Raw genomic sequence first — 17,347 nt, forward strand, 5'->3', positions numbered from 1 at the left:
TTGGACATATCAGACATTTTCCTCTGCCTCAAGGCCCGGTCGCACATGAACAGGGATACTCATACGCATCCCTTTTTCACTGCCTCCCTCTCCCTGGGCCCTCAGTGGAAGCAAAGGATGCTTTATACAAAGACCTCCTGAGAGACCTAGAGAGATGGAAATCAGCTCTCCTTCCTCAGCCTTCTTTTCTCTGGGTCCTTCAGCTCCCTCTGACCTTCCCTGTTTCTGAGGATGAGGATGAGGCAAGAGGGATACCAGAGAAGCAAGAACGTCTAAAGGAAAAGAGCAGCTTTCCTTACTTAGCAGGGCATTGTTCCAAGGCACCATTTCTGAGGTTACTCATCGGTACATAAATCCACCTGAGGAGAGAGGATGTGAGAAAAGGGACTGACAGAAAAGGGGGCTGGGGGGGGGGGAATGTGCCCATTTGCAAGAAACTACAGTGACTACATTCAAAGTGGCAACCCAGATGTGGAAATAATGGGAGACCCGGTAGTCAGAGGCCTGGATTCAAATCCTGACTCATGTTTAAGCCGTCTATCATCCAGGGTTGTTGTGAGGAAAGTGTTATAGAAATGGGAGCTACTGTATTAAGTGGGTCCCTTCCTTTCCCATCAGACTGTAACTGTGGTTATCTGAGCTTATGGTCCATAGGTACGTTTTTAATTGGCCAGATCTCTTTGCTTCTCTATTTCATCTGTACTATTTGGTATCATCCCTTAAGGGTAGACAAAGGTAGGGTAATGAAGTTTGGTCCATCCTCCTGCCTCCCTGAAGATACATCCTCTCCCAAGTAAACAGAAGTGTATATACATGTGTGGAGGATGTGGGATAGTTTAAAGCAAATCTCTCTCTATCCCCCAACATACTGCTCCCCCACCCCCCAAAACAGGGGCAGATCCGCCCCCTCTCCTTCTGTCCCCTTCTGGTATCTCCCATTACTGTAGGCATGGGGAGCAGGGTCCCAGTCCAGAGAAAGTTCTTGTCTCCTTGTCTCCGAGCTAACTCGGGCTGAAAGAGGGAGGATTCCCCGCCTACCTGCTGTACTTTCTCTGTGGTCCCTTTCCCCCTCTTCCCCAAACGCAACCCCTCTCTTTACTGTGTCACCAGCCGCCTTCTCGGCTAAATCCAGTCCCAAGCCCCTCTCCTAAGCCTAGCCCCCCAGGCCAGTCTGGGGCTCAGCCCCCAGAGCCCCTAGGCTCCAAAGCCTGGCACTCACCTGGAAGCTCCCGGGAGCACCGGGTGACGGCCCTTAAGCGCCCAGGGGCCGGGGTCCCAGAGGCACGTTTCGGTAGCCTCCCTCCCGCCCGGTTTCCTGGCCCTGACCCGGCCCGCCCTTCCTCCGGGGGCTTCAGGGGCTCCGCGTCCCCGCGGGCGGGAGGCTGGGCTCGGGGACGGGCTTTGAACGTTCCCGTCCCCAGCGGGCAGAGCCGCGGGGCCGGCGCTGGCGGCTCCTGCCCTGGCGCGTCCTCCCCTCTCGGGGCGTCGCGGCAAAGCCAACAGGTGCCAAAGGCTGGCGGTCCAGCTCTGGTCCCGAGCGGGCGCGCTGCCCCGCCTTCGCCCCCGCGCCGCCAGCGGCCAGGGCTGCTCAGAGGGGTGGGCTGGGGACAGAAAGTGCCTGAGGGACCGGGCTCGAGCCTCACCCACCAGTGGGCGGGGACAGCCGGGGATTCCGGAGTTCGGACAGGCGCGGAGCGGGAGGGAGCGCTCCGACCCAGGCAAGCTGGTTCTGAGCCCCGGGGCTTCTTCATGGGGAACTCTAAGGGGGAGCGAAGGGCTGAGGGAGGCGGCGGTGACCTGCCTTTTAAACTCTCCTCCATTTTCAGTTGCGTTCAACCAGTGCGTATTAAATGCTTCCCTACCCCGCTCAGGGCCGGAGCATAATAATGACATCTCGGCACCGTTGGCTCTCTCTCGGAGTTCAGCCGTCCGCGAGCCTTTCTTGGGTTCCCAGCACGGAGCGCTGAGATACAACAAAAGCAAACCCAGCCACTGCCGGAGAGAGCTCCGTGGGAACGGAGGCTGGTCCCCACTCGCACTCTCCCGCCGTGGTGTTCCTGGCTTTTTGTTTCATTTACTTTTTAAAAATCTAATTTCTCTTGCGCGGCGCGAATTTCTTGTCATATCTTGTATACATATTGTACAAATATATTTATACATAAAAAACAAAAGGCAAACGGACGGCCCTCAAAGAACTTACTGTCTAATGTGAAATATATGTATGAGTTAATATTATACAGAAACAGTGTAACAAAAGACAGTCATGGAGGCTAACCGGAGAATGTCTTCCCCTCCCATCTAATTCCGTATTCTCCAAAATTTACTAGGAACTTCAGAGGTCGTTATGTCCGGGGCTCTGCCTCCAACCCTCTCCTAGTCCTTCAGTCTGGCTTCGACTGAAATTACACGCTTGGCACAAAACAGTACGATGCTATAAGAGACAATGAGCAGGAAAATATAGAGAATATAGAAAAGCGGGGAAAGACTTCCAGGAACTGATACAAAATAAAGTAAGCAGTCAGTATAATATATACAATGACTACAACAATGTACATGGCAAGAACAGTAAAAATAAATGTTGCAAAATTATAAAGAACAAGCATAGCTCCCCAAAAGAGGTAAAAATCTCCCCCAAAATATTTTGCAACAGAGGGAGAAGGGGAGGTTAAGTGTGGAACATGGCGTGTATTTTCAGATTTGATGTATTGACGGGTTTTGCTGATTTTTTTTCCATTAAAAAATTCTAATTGGAAACTAATATGGCAGAAACTAGGCATTGATCCATACTTAACACCGTACACCAAGATAAGGTCAAAATGGGTTCATGACCTAGGCATAAAGAATGAAATTATTAATAAATTAGAGGAACATAGGATAGTTTACCTCTCAGACCTGTGGAAGGGGAAGGTCTTTATGACCAAAGCAGAACTAGAGGTCATTACTAATCACAAAATAGAAAATTTCGATTATACCAAACTGAAAAGTTTTTGTACAAACAAAACTAATGCAGACAAGATTAGAAGGGAAGCAATAAACTGGGAAAATATTTTTACAGTTAAAGGTTCTGATAAAGGCCTCATTTCCAAAATATATAGAGAATTAACTCTAATTTATAAAAAATCAAGCCATTCTCCAATTGAAAAATGGTCAAAGGATATGAACAGACAATTCTCAGATGAAGAAATTGAAACTATTTCTAGTCATATGAAAAGATGCTCCAAGTCATTATTAATCAGAGAAATGCAAATTAAGACAACTCTAAGATACCACTACACACCTGTCAGATTGGCTAAGATGACAGGAAAAAATAATGATGATTGTTGAGGGGATGTGGGAAAACTGGGACATTGATTCATTGTTGGTGGAGTTGTGAACTGAATCCAGCCATTTTGGAGAGTAGTTTGATCTATGCTCAAAAGTTATCAAACTGTGATACCCTTTGATCCAGCAGTGTTACTACTGGGATTATATCCCAAAGAGATTATAAAGAAGGGAAAGGGACCTGTATGTGCACGAATGTTTGTGGCAGCCCTTTTGTAGTGGTAGAAACTGAAACTGAATGGATGTCCATCAGTTGGAGAATGGCTGAATAAATTGTGGTATATGAAAATTATGGAATATTACTGTTCTGTAAGAAATGACCAACAGGATGATTTCAGAAAGGCCTGGAGAGACTTACACGAACTGATGCTGAGTGAAATGAGCAGGACCAAGAGATCATTATATACTTCTACAACAATACTAGATGATGACCAGTTCTGATGGATCAGGCCATCCTCAGCAACGAGATCAACCAAATCATTTTTAATGGAGCAGTAATGAACTGAACTAGCTATACCCAGAAAAAGAACTCTGGGAGATGACTAAAAACCATTACATTGAATTCCAATCCCTATAGTTATGCACACCTGCATTTTGATTTCCTTCAAAGCTTAATTGTACAATAATTCAGAGTCTGATTCTTTTTGTACAGCAAAATAATGTTTTAGTCATGTATACTTATTGTGTATCTAAGTTATATTTTAATATATTTTAACATCTACTGGTCATCCTGACATTTAGGGAGGGGTGGGGGGTAAGAGGTGAAAAATTGGAACAAGAGGTTTGGCAATTGTTAATGCTGTAAAGTTACCTATGTATATATCCTGTAAATAAAAGGCTATTAAATAAAAAAAATTAAAAAAAAAAAAAGAGAATGGTCGGGTAAATTGTGGTATATGAATATTATGAAATATTATTGTTCTGTAAGAAATGACCAGCAGGAGGATTTCAGAAAGGCCTGGAGAGACTTAAACGAACTGATGCTGAGTAAAACGAGCAGGACCAGGAGATCATTATGTACTTCAACAATACTATATGATGATCAATTCTGATGGACATGGCCCTCTTCAACAATGAGATTAAACGAGCAGTAATGAACTGAATCAGCTACACTCAGCGAAAGAACTCTGGGAGATGACTAGGAACCACTACATAGAATTCCCAATCCCTCTATTTTTGTCCACCTGCACTTTTGCTTTCCTTCACAGGCTAATTGTACACTATTTCAGAGTCTGATTCTTTTTATACAGCAAAGTAACTGTTAGGACATGTATGCTTACATTGTATTTAACTTATACTTTAACATATTTAACATGTATTGGTCAACCTGCCATCTGGGGGAAGGGGTGGGGGGAAGGAGGAGAAAAGTTGGAACATAAGGTTTTGCAAGGGTCAGTGCTGAAAAATTACCCATGCATAGATCTTGTAAATAAAAAGCTATAATAAAAAATAATAATTTAAAAAAATTCTTATAAAGGATGCTTCTCTGGGAAAGAGGAAGGGGAAATATGGAAAATGTAAAAACAAAAAATATCAATAGAAATTTTGGGGAAAAAAGTGATCCAAGGGAGGTTGCAAAGGAAAGATTCAAAGTGTTCTAAAAATGCATTATTGAGTTGTGACAAATAAGAGTAAGTTACATGGAGGAATGGGTCCATGAATGAGGGAGGAATAGAGGCAAGTAGAAGTTTTAACTAGGGAGAGGTGAAGGGAGAGAGACTGAGTAAGAAATTATAAAGTCCACTAACTATATTTGGAATTGAATTGAGAGAAGAAGGGAGGAAAAAGGGTTGAAGGTGACACCAAGGTTTCAACTTGGATGAATGGCATGCAGATTATCAATAAAAACAGGAAAACTGGAAAGAAGGAGATAAATTTTTTGAGGGGAAAGAGATGAAACCAGCTTTGGACATGCTGAGTTTTTGATATCTAAAAGCCATCTCAATGAAGAGATCCATGAGGCAATTGTAAATTTAGGGCTAGAGGAGAGTGTAGGATTGGATTATAAGTTTGGGGGGTCCACTATATAGAAGTAATTATTGAAGCCAAAAGTGTATAAGCTGAAAGTAGAATTCAGAAAGTTCAAGAGGGACAAGGATAGAATTTGGGGGAGCACTCACACTTATGGGGTAAGAATATAATGATGAATCAGTGAAGAGCCTCACTAAGAACCAGTTAGGAAGTAAGAAAGGAAATATTTATTGAACATCTACTATGTGTCAGGCACTGTACTTAGAATTTTACAAATATAATCCCATTTGATACAACCCTGGGAGGTAGTTGCTATTATTATCTCCATGTTAAAATTGAGGAAATTGAGGCAGACAGAGATTAAGTGACTTTCCCATGTCATACAATGAGTGAATGTTTAAGGGCCAGATTTAAATTCAGTTTTTGTGATTCTTCCAAGGCAGGAGGAGGAATATAAAAGATCAATGCCTTAAAAATTAAAGGAAGAGACGGTATTACAGAGGAGAAGAAGGGGGCGGGGTGTCAACAGTATCAATTATTACAGAAAGGTTGTTTTTTGTTTTTTGGTAAAGATACCATTTTTGCCACTTGCTAGAAAGGCAATGTAGTGTAATAGCCACAGCACTAGGCCCATTTGGGAAGATCTGAGTTTCAACTTAGGTTCTTATTAGCCATATGACTCTGAGCAAAGAAAAACCTCTCTGAACTTTAGTTTCAGGAAGATGACAATAGAACTGTTGTGAGGGTCAAATGGGATAATGTCTATTAAGCAGTTTGCAGATTTCAAAGGGATGTGTGTTTGAACTATTATTGTTAGTGTAATTTCTGGTCCTCAGTTTCCTGATCTATAAAATAAGGGGCTGGACAGGATTTAGGATTCCTTTCACCTCTAAATCTATGACACTATGATCTCAAAGAAAATAATTTCAGTCATATAGTAAGGACAGAAGCCAGGCTCAAGGACTAGGAGAGGATTGGAGGTAGGGACATGGACATAATGGCATCTGAAGTTTCTGGTAAATTTGGAGAATACTGAACTAGATAGGGAGGGAGAGAGAGAGAGAGAAAGAGAGAGAGAGAGAGAGAGAGAGAGAGAGAGAGAGAGAGAGAGAGAGAGAGAAGAGGGAGATAAGCATTCTTATTCTGTCCAAAGGAAACTTAAAAATAACATTAATACTCCTAGCCAAGAAGACTCCAAGGGGCTTGAGTCCTCATAATATAATAGGTGCTCTAGGAGACTGTCCTCTCAGACCCAAATGCCACATGCCTGAATCACATGTGCTATATAGATATTGAACATGTGTTCCCTAATTATACCAAACAGCCCCCCCCTCAGTTCTTCCTAATCATACAGGGATTATCAGTTTTGAAATATTCTAAATCTTATGATCTAAGATATGACTGGTCATCTTAGACTCTGCTTGATCCCCTCTAAGAACTCAAGAAGGCAGCCTGGCTGGTTCCATTGTGGCACAGCTCCAAGGCTGAGAAAATTCTATGTGTTGAGCCCAAATCTCCTTTCCTATAACTTTTATTCTTTGGTCCTACTTCTGCTTTCTGGAGCTATACAGACTCAATTAAATCCTTCTTTCAGATTTTATATAAATGAAGAAAATCTGTCATATGTCCAACTAAGTCTTCTCTTTTATAGGATGGATACCCCAAATTGACTCAGTTATTCTGTGATACATCATATGTGGACTGGTTAAGGCAAAGGATTATCTCCTGTGATCTACATTTGTGGGTGTTTAGTCATTTCAGTCCCGTCTGGCTCTTCATAACCTCATTTTGGATTTTTCTTGGCAAAGAAACTGGAGCAGTTTGCGATTTCCTTCTCCAGCTCATTTTACAGATGAGGAAACTGAGGCAAATAGGGTAAAGAGATTTGCCCAGAGTCTCACATCTGGTGTTTGAGATTGATTTGAATTAGGTCTTCCTGATTCCAGGTCTGCTGCTCTACCCACCACACCACGTAGCTGCCCCCATGATTTATATACTATTCCTTATTAATGTGGGATTTTTAAAACAGCTACCAACTTTTGGCAAATAATCCCTCTCTATATGACAACAATAACAATGCTGATTTATTTTGTTCATTAAGGCTTGCAAAGTGCTTTCTTCCTTTCTCAAATCTTATAAAATAGATTGGGCTGGTGTTATCTCCATTCTGTATTGAGAAAGAGGACCTTCTAAGAGACCCAGTTATTTAATGCTTACTGTGGTGTTCTTTTTCCAAAGCACAGCCAGGTGATAAGAGTTCAGATCTTTCATTGTGTCCTTCAATATATCCCAGTTAGCTCAGAGGCCTATATCTCTTTCTAAGATCAAATCAATCATATTGAACCATGCCAAATTAGACAATTATTGTCTCTATCAACTCCAGTGGCTTAACACTTTGTAAAGATTCCAACAGCATTTGAACCAAGATCTCCTGATTACAAAACTACTTTCTTTTTCATTACCTCACAATTGTCTCCTTTTTCTTATAATCTGCTGTCAAATCAGGCTCTAGTTGTGCATTTGGTCCTTTTTAAAACCTTTTTATGATTTTACATTTATTTCTATGCAATTTTATTTTATTGATTGAGTCCTAGAATCCAAATCTATCAAGATAATTTTGAATTGCCATCCGACGTATTAGCCCTCCTTCCCAGCTTTGTTTCAGCTGTACATATAATAAACCTGCCTTCATCTTTGCTTAATCTAGGCTGCCTCTATATTGCAAATATGTGTCACACCAGCATCACATCCAAGGGGATACATAGAGATTTCTGTTTTCTGTTTCTTTCATTCTTGCGGAAAGAGAAGGAAAAGAAGGAAAAATTTTGGAGTAGGGGTGGCAACTGCATGATTCTAGCTATTTGAGGACCTTCACTCTGGGTGGGATCCACAGCAACACTTGCCATTTCCAGGTAACTAAGAACATCAGGAGTTGTTGCTGATCTCTAGAGCCACTGCTCCTGATCCCTCCATCCCTTCCCCTCTTCCAGGTTCATCTTCTGTCTCCTGGCCCCTATTCCAAGGCCCTAGCAGATCCAGGTCCTCCTTTTCATCTTTCCCAACCAGTCTAAAGAAGGTCATCCAATCATCACATTGACCTTGAAACCAGAAAGAACCTGAATTCAAATCCGGCCTCCAGCAAATCCTGGATATACGAATCTGGACAAACCAACCAATTTCTCAGTGTTCTAGACAACACTCTTAAGACTATACATTTGGTGGAGGGTATTTTTCACTTAGGGGTAGAAAAAATAAATATGTATATGTGCATTGTGTATGTGTATACACACACATATATATACATATACAAGTATAAAGTTGTGAATACATGTATAAACATATATATAATGTACATACATATACATACTCATAACCTAGATGGCACAGCAGATAGAGCACTGGACCTGAAGTCAGGAAAACGTGTCTTTAAACACTTACTGTGTGATTTAGACAAGTCACTTTACCTAGTTTGCCTCAGTTTCCTCTGTAAAATGACCAGAGAAGGAAATGGCAAGTCACGCCAATATTTCTGTCAAGAAAACTCCAAGTGAGAACTGAAATGACTAAACAACTATCTATTTATCTATCTAAAATATATGCATATGTATGTATTATATATGTAAATTTATGTATATATATGTGTGTGTGTGTGTGCATTGTATATGTCTCTGTGTGTGTATAAAAATCACAGGTGCAGGTTTTATTAGCTTCCTATCAGCTAACCAGGCTCTCTCTAGCTTATTGATTATTGACTACATCTAATTAGAAAGTTAAGAGACATGGATAATAGGCAGCTTAGAAGCTGGGACACAAATGAAGAAACAGATAAAATCAGTCAGGGATAGAAAAAATATCGGGGGGTGGGGGAAGAAAAGAGTAAAGAGACATAGGCGATATATCCATAGGCAATGGATTGTGTAAGGGTCTCCTTACAGACTCTAGATCTGGAAAAGGCCCAAGAGGCCATTTAAATCAACTCTTAACAGAGAAGGAAACTGAGGTCCAAAGATCACATAGGCAGGGAGAGTGATAAAATTTGAACCTGGATCCTCTTCTTATTTCCACTGCACCACACTGCCTTCCATTTAGAAATTTTAGATTGGGGGTTAAGTTTATATGTGGGTTAGATTCTGACACATTCTCTGATTTTGAGAAAAATCTCTGAGCCTCCATTTCTGCTTTCTGGAGCTATACAGAATCAATTAAATCCCTCTTTCAGAAAACAGCCTTTTACATCAGTGAACAAAATCCATCATATGTTCAAGTAAGTTTTCTCTTTTATAGGATGGATGCCCCAAATTGGCTCAGTTATTCATCAATAACATGGTCCCACCTCCCCCCACCCTAGATCAAGTTGATTTCAAGGTATGTGTGTTTGTGGACCGGTCTGTGTGGGGATTTTCCCCCCTGACCATCTTCTCCAACCTCCTCTTCTGGACCCACCTCCAGGCTCTCCCACCATCCTTCCAGCTGTAAACCCCGGTGAGTCTTCAGGGTGTGGGGACTGGAATTTGGGGGGATGGAGTATCTCTCCCCTGTACTTGACCTGACTCTGCTCACCAGTCTGGCTCAGGAGACAGTCTGACCCCAGGCCCAACCGGGCAAGACGAAAAGTGAGAATCCAAGAGCCTCCAGGGTCGTGCTGCCCCGCATCCATCACTCCTTCCTGCATCCCGTTGAAAGGTTCCTTTGACTCAAATGGGTTTCAGATGAATTGCCCGTGACTCCTCCCCCACCCACCCAGCTTTCCCCCACCCTAGCGGGCACTCCTCTTAAAATAGCGCAGAGCAATGCTTCCAGGGCGGCTCTCCCACCCTCCACAAATCCCCCTGAAATCAAATCCCCATCCTGTCCTAGCAGAGTGGCACCGTGCCCCCCCTTCCTTCCCTCGCCCCGGCCAGGACTCAGCCCTTAGCTCCTCCCCTGGGCCCAGGCCCCAGCTCCCTGAGGAACTCAAAAACTCACCCGCTCTGCCCTTCACCATGACCCACGCATAAATCCCTAGTTAAGGAGACAGCCACTGGAGGCTGGAACCAGAGACCGTGCTAACTGGCGTGCTTTTTGAAAAGGGAGAAGTCAGGGGAGGAGGAAAAAGAGGGAAAGAAGTGAGGAGGAGGAAGGTGGACTAACGGTGACCTCCTAAAAATCCCCCCACATTGGCTGGATCAGGAAAAAAAAGTCATTCAGACCAGCATCCACTTCCTCACCCAAACCCACACAGAGGCAACAGCTTCCAGAATCTAACCCGCATCCTTCCAGCCCTGGACACTTAATAAAACCGGGAAGAGGTGGAGGAAGGAGTCCATCGGCTTTCTTCAAAATGCCCTCCTTCCCCACCCCCACCCTTCCCAATGTTCCTCCCCATAAAAAGCAGAGCCCCTGATCTCTCCCAGGGTGGGGACTGGCGTTGGGGAGGGGTGGGAATGCAGAGCACAGTATCAGTTTCTTTTAGCAGGAGTCTTCTTCCATTCCCTCTAATGTTTGGAGAATGACTGGTAATAGACTTTTGGACGGACCCAGCACCTTTCCGTTTGCAGGAATCCAAATAAGATTATCACATTAAACTTAAAAAATGTTTCCCAAAAAGACAGAGAAGCAGCTGATATCCTTGATCCCTACCCCCTATCACCATGACATCTCCTCCCAGGTTTCTTGGACCAGGACCAGCTGATCAGCACCCCCAGCCCCCACCTCCTCAGGCCCAGCTGCTCTTTGGAGAATGCTGCGACACAAGCCTGAAACTGGAGGGATGGATGGAGGAACTGAGTGCAGCGAAGGACTTTTTTGATAACTTTGTGGGGTGGCAATGAGATAAAAAAATCTCAGCTCTGACACTACATATATCTGTGACTGAGCAAATCACTTCTCCCTGAGCCTCAGTTTCCTCATTTGTAAACTAAGGAGGACTTCCAATGCCCCTACCAGCTTTAAATGAATTATGTCAAGACATAAACAAAAGATCTTGCCCACCAGTCCTTCTAGGCTAGAGCTAGTCACTCTGGCACATTATAATTATATTTGTTCAGATTCAGTTGCAAGGGTGATCCATACAGCATACATAACCTGGGTTCTGTGAATCTGGGTTTTAATAAAAACTTAAATAACTGTCTCAATATAATTGGTTTCCTTTGCAATCCTGTGTAGTTTATTTTATCCATTTGAAAACATCATTCTGAGAGCATTCAAAAGCTTCATCAGAGAGCCAAAAGGTTCCAGGACACACAAAAATGGTTAGTAACCCCTGCTGCTCGAAAGCTCACTATGTATGTATGCATGCGACACATGCGACACAATACATGCATACATGTATTATACACTTATACATGTATGTATGTATATAAATGTTTTATTACAGACACACATCTTTAACACACATACACACACACACATATATATATATATATATATATACACATTTATACATTCATGCTTGCATAGACACATAGTACCTGTACACACATCTACAACATGTGTGTGCAAATAGATCATTGTTGTTCCATTGTGTCTGATGCTTCATGATCCCATTGGGGGTTTTCTTGGCAAAGATACTTGGAGTGGCTGGTCATATTTTTCTCCATTTTACCAATGAGGAAACTGAGACAAACGGGGTTAAGTGACTTCCCCAGGGTCACACAGCTAGGAAGTGTTTGAGGGCAAATGTGACTTCAGGAAGATGATTCTTCTGGCTCCAAGCCTAGCATTTTATTCACTGGGACACCTAGCTGTATATAGTTATATATATAAAATATACACACACATACACACACACACACACACACACAAAACACATACATATAGATGGATAGACAGAAAAACAGGTGAAGAGTGAAATAGCAGCAAGGACTAGGAGTTTGGGGACAATGAAATTCTGTCCCAATGTGGGCCCTTGCGGGCTGCCCAGAACACTTTGAGTCAAGTTCCTTGGCTGGAAGCCCAAAACCAAATCTTCCATAGATATATATCACATTATATATAACTGCTGTCCCCTCTGTATCTATGTCCAGCTTTGAAGTCAAGAAAACCTGGATTCAAGTCTCGTCTCTGGGACCCCAGTCTAATCACAAACTGCAAGTGTTCTAGGCAGCTCTTTAGGTAACCATGAGTTGTAGGGAAGGTCTATTATTAAAAAGAGTTCCCATAGTAATACTATCACAGGTCCAGTCCCTATCCTCATCTGCTCTCTATAAACAGTAGTAATAACTAACATTTTTATAGTATATTATTTTATTATTATTATCTTATTTAATCCTCACAGAAGCCCTCAGAGGTAAGTGCTATTATTTATTCCCATTTAACAAACAGGTTAAATGACTTGCCTACGGTCACACAGTATCTGACTGATTCCAAGTCTAGTGCTCTAGCCACGGGACAACGTCCATTCATGGACAACAAATAAGTAAGGACTAGAATTAAGGGAGGAGAAGAGGCTGGATTGCCCTTAGGGAACCATCATGTTCTTTTTTTTTTTTTTTTTTTAAATTTAATAGCCTTTTATTTACAGGATATATACATGGGTAACTTTACAGCATTAACAATTGCCAAACCTCTTGTTCCAATTTTTCACCTCTTACCCCCCCACCCCCTCCCCTAGATGGCAGGATGACCAGTAGATGTTAAATATATTAAAATATAAATTAGATACACAATAAGTATACATGACCAAAACGTTATTTTGCTGTAGAAAAAGAATCAGACTCTGAAATATTGTACAATTAGCTTGTGAAGGAAATCAAAAATGCAGGTGGGCAAAAATATAGGGATTGGGAATTCAATGTAATGGTTTTTAGTCATCTCCCAGAGTTCTTTCTCTGGGCATAGCTGGTTCAGTTCATTACTGCTCCATTAGAAATGATTTGGTTGATCTCGTTGCTGAGGATGGCCTGGTCCATCAGAACTGGTCATCATATAGTATTGTTGTTGAAGTATATAATGATCTCCTGGTCCTGCTCGTTTCACTCAGCATCAGTTCGTGTAAGTCTCTCCAGGCCTTTCCATCATGTTCTTTTAATGATCCCCCACTATCACCTTCATCACCATACCAGACTCCTTCCACAAACAAAAGCCTATTTTTTGATATCATGATGGAACTCTAGTCTCTGAAGAACTGAAAAGCGAGTGTCCCACAGCGGACCATGGAGGTTCCTGGGGTGAGTTTCAGCAGGCTGCTAAGAAATAACAGCATAAGGCCCTTAGAAGAAGAATCAGATTTTAATATATTTAACATCTACTGGTCATCCTGCCATCTGGGGGCGGGGGTGGGGGGTAAGAGGTGAAAAATTGGAACAAGAGGTTTGGCAATTGTTAATGCTGTAAAGTTATCCATACATATAACCTGTAAATAAAAGGCTATTAAATTAAAAAGAAGAAGAAGAAGAAGAAGAAGAATCAGAGTAAAGGATGTTCTCAGAAAAATAAACAAATGAACAAAAAAAGAGAGTTGTTCTGGAAGTAAGGAGGAGGGTTACGATCCTCCCCAAATCAGGATAAAATGAGGGACACCCCCAACTCATGGGTTGGACCCCCTGTGTTGAACTTATGGGAGGAAATGGTCAAGAGTTACACAGAGTGGGTAGACGTAGGTGGGCTGCAATCTGCATGGTGAGAAGAAACATTCACCAAGAAAATCACAGATTCTTTTAAATATTTGCATATCTGGGTACAATGATCTCCTTTCTGGTTGCTAGGCAGCACCATGGAGAGAGGGCTGGAGTCAGAGTCCAGGAGACCTGATATGGAATCTTACCTCTGGAATTTTAACTAACTGTGTGATCCTGGGCAAGTCACTGAACCAGTCTGCTGCATCAGGTTCCTCATCTATAAAATGGGATAAAAATAGACCCACAGCCCAGAATTCTTGTGAAGGACAAATGAGATGATCTAGGTAGAGCGCTTTGCAAACCTTAAAGTGCTATATAAAAGCTAGCTGTTATTCTTAATACTGACAGTCAGGTGGTACAGTAGTTTGAGCACTGGGTCTGGAGTGAGAAAGACCTGAGTTCAATTCCAGCCTCGAACACTTCCTAGCTATGTGACTCTGGACAAGTCACTTTACCCTGTTTGCCTCAGTTTCCTCATCTGTAAAATGAACTGAAGAAGGAAATGGCCAACCACTCCACTATCTTTGCTCAGAAAACCCTAAATGGGGTCACAATGAATCAGACTTGATTAAAAATGACTCAACAACATGCTCCATCAAGGACCCTAGCTAGGGCTATGGATGAGGAGCAAGGGCAGATGGGAATCCACCACAAGGAGGAAGCCCTTTTCCTGAAGACTTGCTAGCATCGAGAAATTACAGGCTGCCTCCCATCAAAGTCCTACCGTCCAGCAGGATGGCATTCATCTTGTTTCTATGAGAACTTCTGGAAATTATCATCTCCGGGGATGGTCAAGATGACCTTGGTTGGGGAAGGGGAGAAGGGGCTGGGGAGGGAGGAGACACAGTAGAGAGATTCTATAGAAAGTGCAACTCACCTCTCCAGGGAGATGGGCCCAGAAGGGAAGAGAAGGGATGACAGTCCGCTTTCAGGGAGGGACTCCCCACACTGCCCCAGGGAATGGAAGGAATCAGGGATTCCAGCTCCCTCTCTAGCCCTCTTTTCCAACTTAAAGAACCACATTCAGGAGGAGATGGGAGAGGCCCTGACTCCCAGCCAGAATCAACTCAGAAAATTAAGCTCTTAAAGTCACACTGACCCACCTCATAGTAGCCCTTATTGCCTGGTGTTTTTATTTTTTTCTAATCAAGGTGAGTTGCCAGAGGTCACACAGAAAGTATTCAAGTCCAAGTCCTCTGACTACAGACCTAGGGACTTCCCTACACTATACCAAAGGCAGGAAGGATGGAGGAGGAGGAGGAGATGTGAGAATAGGTGATTTCTATTTAAAAACTGAACAGTTGTTCAGTCATTTCAGTCATGTTTAGCCCTTCATGACCCAATTTGGTTTTTTGTTTTTGTTTTTTTTGGCAAAGACACTGGAGTGGTTGGCCGTTCCCTTCTCTAGCTCATTTTACAAATAGGGAAACTGAGACAAACAGAATCGAGTGCCTTGCCAAGGCACAAGTAGTACAGCATTTCTTTCTCCAGCTTATTTTGCAGATGAAGAAACCAAGGCAACAGGGATAAGTGACTCTCCTAACGTCACACAGTAAGGTGTCTGAGGCCAGATTTGAAGTCGGGGAAAATAAATCTTCCTGATTCCAGGTCCTGAGCTTTATCAGCCACTAGAAAGTGAATTAAGTGAAACCTAAGGTCCCTTTCAGCTCCGATATTTGTTGTATTGAATTTAAAATATCCCAAAAAGACTAAGCACGGTATGTATAAGTCTATAAGCCCGAGTTCAAACTCTGCCCCAAGTTCTTACTAGCCGTGTGACTGTGGACCAGTTCCTTAACTTTGGAAAGTGGCTGTCTGACCCTGGGCAAGTCAAAAAAACCCCAGAAAGTTATACCCCAGCCTGTATCTCCCCAGCTGTTAGGAGGGCTGAATATTGTTGTGATTCCCCGAGTGGGCGGGGTGGGGAGGGGAGGTCTGCCGAACTCCTCCTTCCCCTCATTCCTACCTCCTCCCCCCAGGCCCAGAGCCCCCAGGACCACCTCCAGCGCCCGCCTGTCCAAGGGAAACGGGCAGTTCAATGGAGCAGTTGCTGGGGTTATAAAAGGTCATCTTTCCAAAGTTTATTGACATGTGTCCTAGGGTTCCAGGAGCTGAGGCTGGATGGGGGGCGGGGCGGAGCCTGTTTGGGTCACAGACAACAACTGGTCCTGGGAGAACGCCCTTCTCTGAGCCGCCAGAGGCAGCCGCAGCTAGAGGTCACGGGCCCTTGCGGGGACAGCTCCCTCCCGACCTGGGCAGCAGGGGTGGGGTTCTGTCCTCGGCCCTGAGCCCCCGGCTCCGCCCTGAGCCCCCCGACTCTCCCATCGGCCCCAATGCAGCCGAAGCCAGAGGTCATGGGCTCTTACCCAGACAGCCCCTTCCCGACCTGGGCAGCAGGGGTGGGGTTCTGTCCTCAGCCCTGAGCGCCCGGCTCCGCCATCGGCTCCCTGCCTAGCTGGATAGTTCATTACATTTTTGGCTCCAGTTTATGATGCAGCTTTATCATGAGGGGGTTAAACATGCTGATCCTAACAGACATTGCTCATCTTCCCATTTAGGAGCAGCTATGTTGTATCCGTATGTTTTTATATACATCATATATAGGGGAGGAGAAGGTAGGTGGTCCAGGGAATTGAGCACCAGCACCGCAGAGGGGAGGATCTGAATTCAAATCCAGCCTCATCTGTAGGACCCTGTTTACCTCAGTTTCCTCATCTGTAAAATAAGCTGAAGAAGGACACAGCAAATCACTCTGGTATCTTTGCCAAGAAAACCCCAAACGGGTTACCAAGAGTTGGACACGGCTGAAACGCCTGAACAAGAACAGTGAAGGCCGAGGGTGAGAATGGAGGAAGGCAGGAAGAGTACAGAATGTATTTTTTCTAAGAGCTTACTAGAAAGCATTTTCTCAGTGTATTTCCATCCTATTTCTTCCTGAAATGCCTCATCCATCCCTGATCTTTTCACCGATCCTTTCCAGGTAACTCAGTTTCCTCATCCATAAAATGAGATTAATAATGGCTCCTACTATGTGACCCTGGGGAAGTCATTTAACTTGTCTGCCTCAAGTTCCTTGTCTATAAAACAGGAATAATAAATATTTGTATTTACCTCCTTGGCTTGCTGTGGGGAAATGAGTAAATATTTGTAAAGCCTTTTGAAAAGCACTAAAAATTACGGATTATTAGCATGATGATAATGATGGCGTTCTTTCAGCCCCTGTCCCTCTTCTTCCTCAGTGTTTCTTCCCTCCAGGGTGCTTCAACCTCCCCTCTCTTGCTGGGCTCCCCCTCCCAAGGCAACCATGCTGGGCAGGCTATGGAGCGAAGTGTGTGGAGTCCAAGATTTGGACAGAGGCCCCTTTGTCCCCCCGGGTCACACCCTCTGCATTTAAGCAGGTCTACGATGCCCCTGACAAATGCTCTGTGTCTCCATCCCGACTGTTCTGGAGCCAGGTC

General features: G+C 43.6%; 1 protein-coding gene across 3 annotated transcripts in view; it reads right to left on the minus strand.

The window, feature by feature from the left end:
- ZNF385C (zinc finger protein 385C) overlaps positions 1-17,347 on the minus strand; it is a 72,885-nt gene that overhangs the window by 47,083 nt on the left and 8,455 nt on the right. For 2 of the 3 annotated variants that reach the window (XM_031966283.1, XM_012548277.3), the window contains exon 1: positions 1,220-2,016. The exons of the other annotated variant lie outside the window; for it this stretch is intronic. In XM_031966283.1, the coding sequence (XP_031822143.1) occupies positions 1,220-1,820 (601 nt within the window). In that variant the 5' untranslated portion in view covers positions 1,821-2,016. Of the gene's footprint in view, positions 1-1,219; positions 2,017-17,347 lie in introns of those variants that run through there. 3 annotated transcript variants of the gene reach the window in all.

This window comes from Sarcophilus harrisii, chromosome 4 (assembly GCF_902635505.1).
Source record: "Sarcophilus harrisii chromosome 4, mSarHar1.11, whole genome shotgun sequence".
Lineage (NCBI taxonomy): Eukaryota > Metazoa > Chordata > Mammalia > Dasyuromorphia > Dasyuridae > Sarcophilus > Sarcophilus harrisii.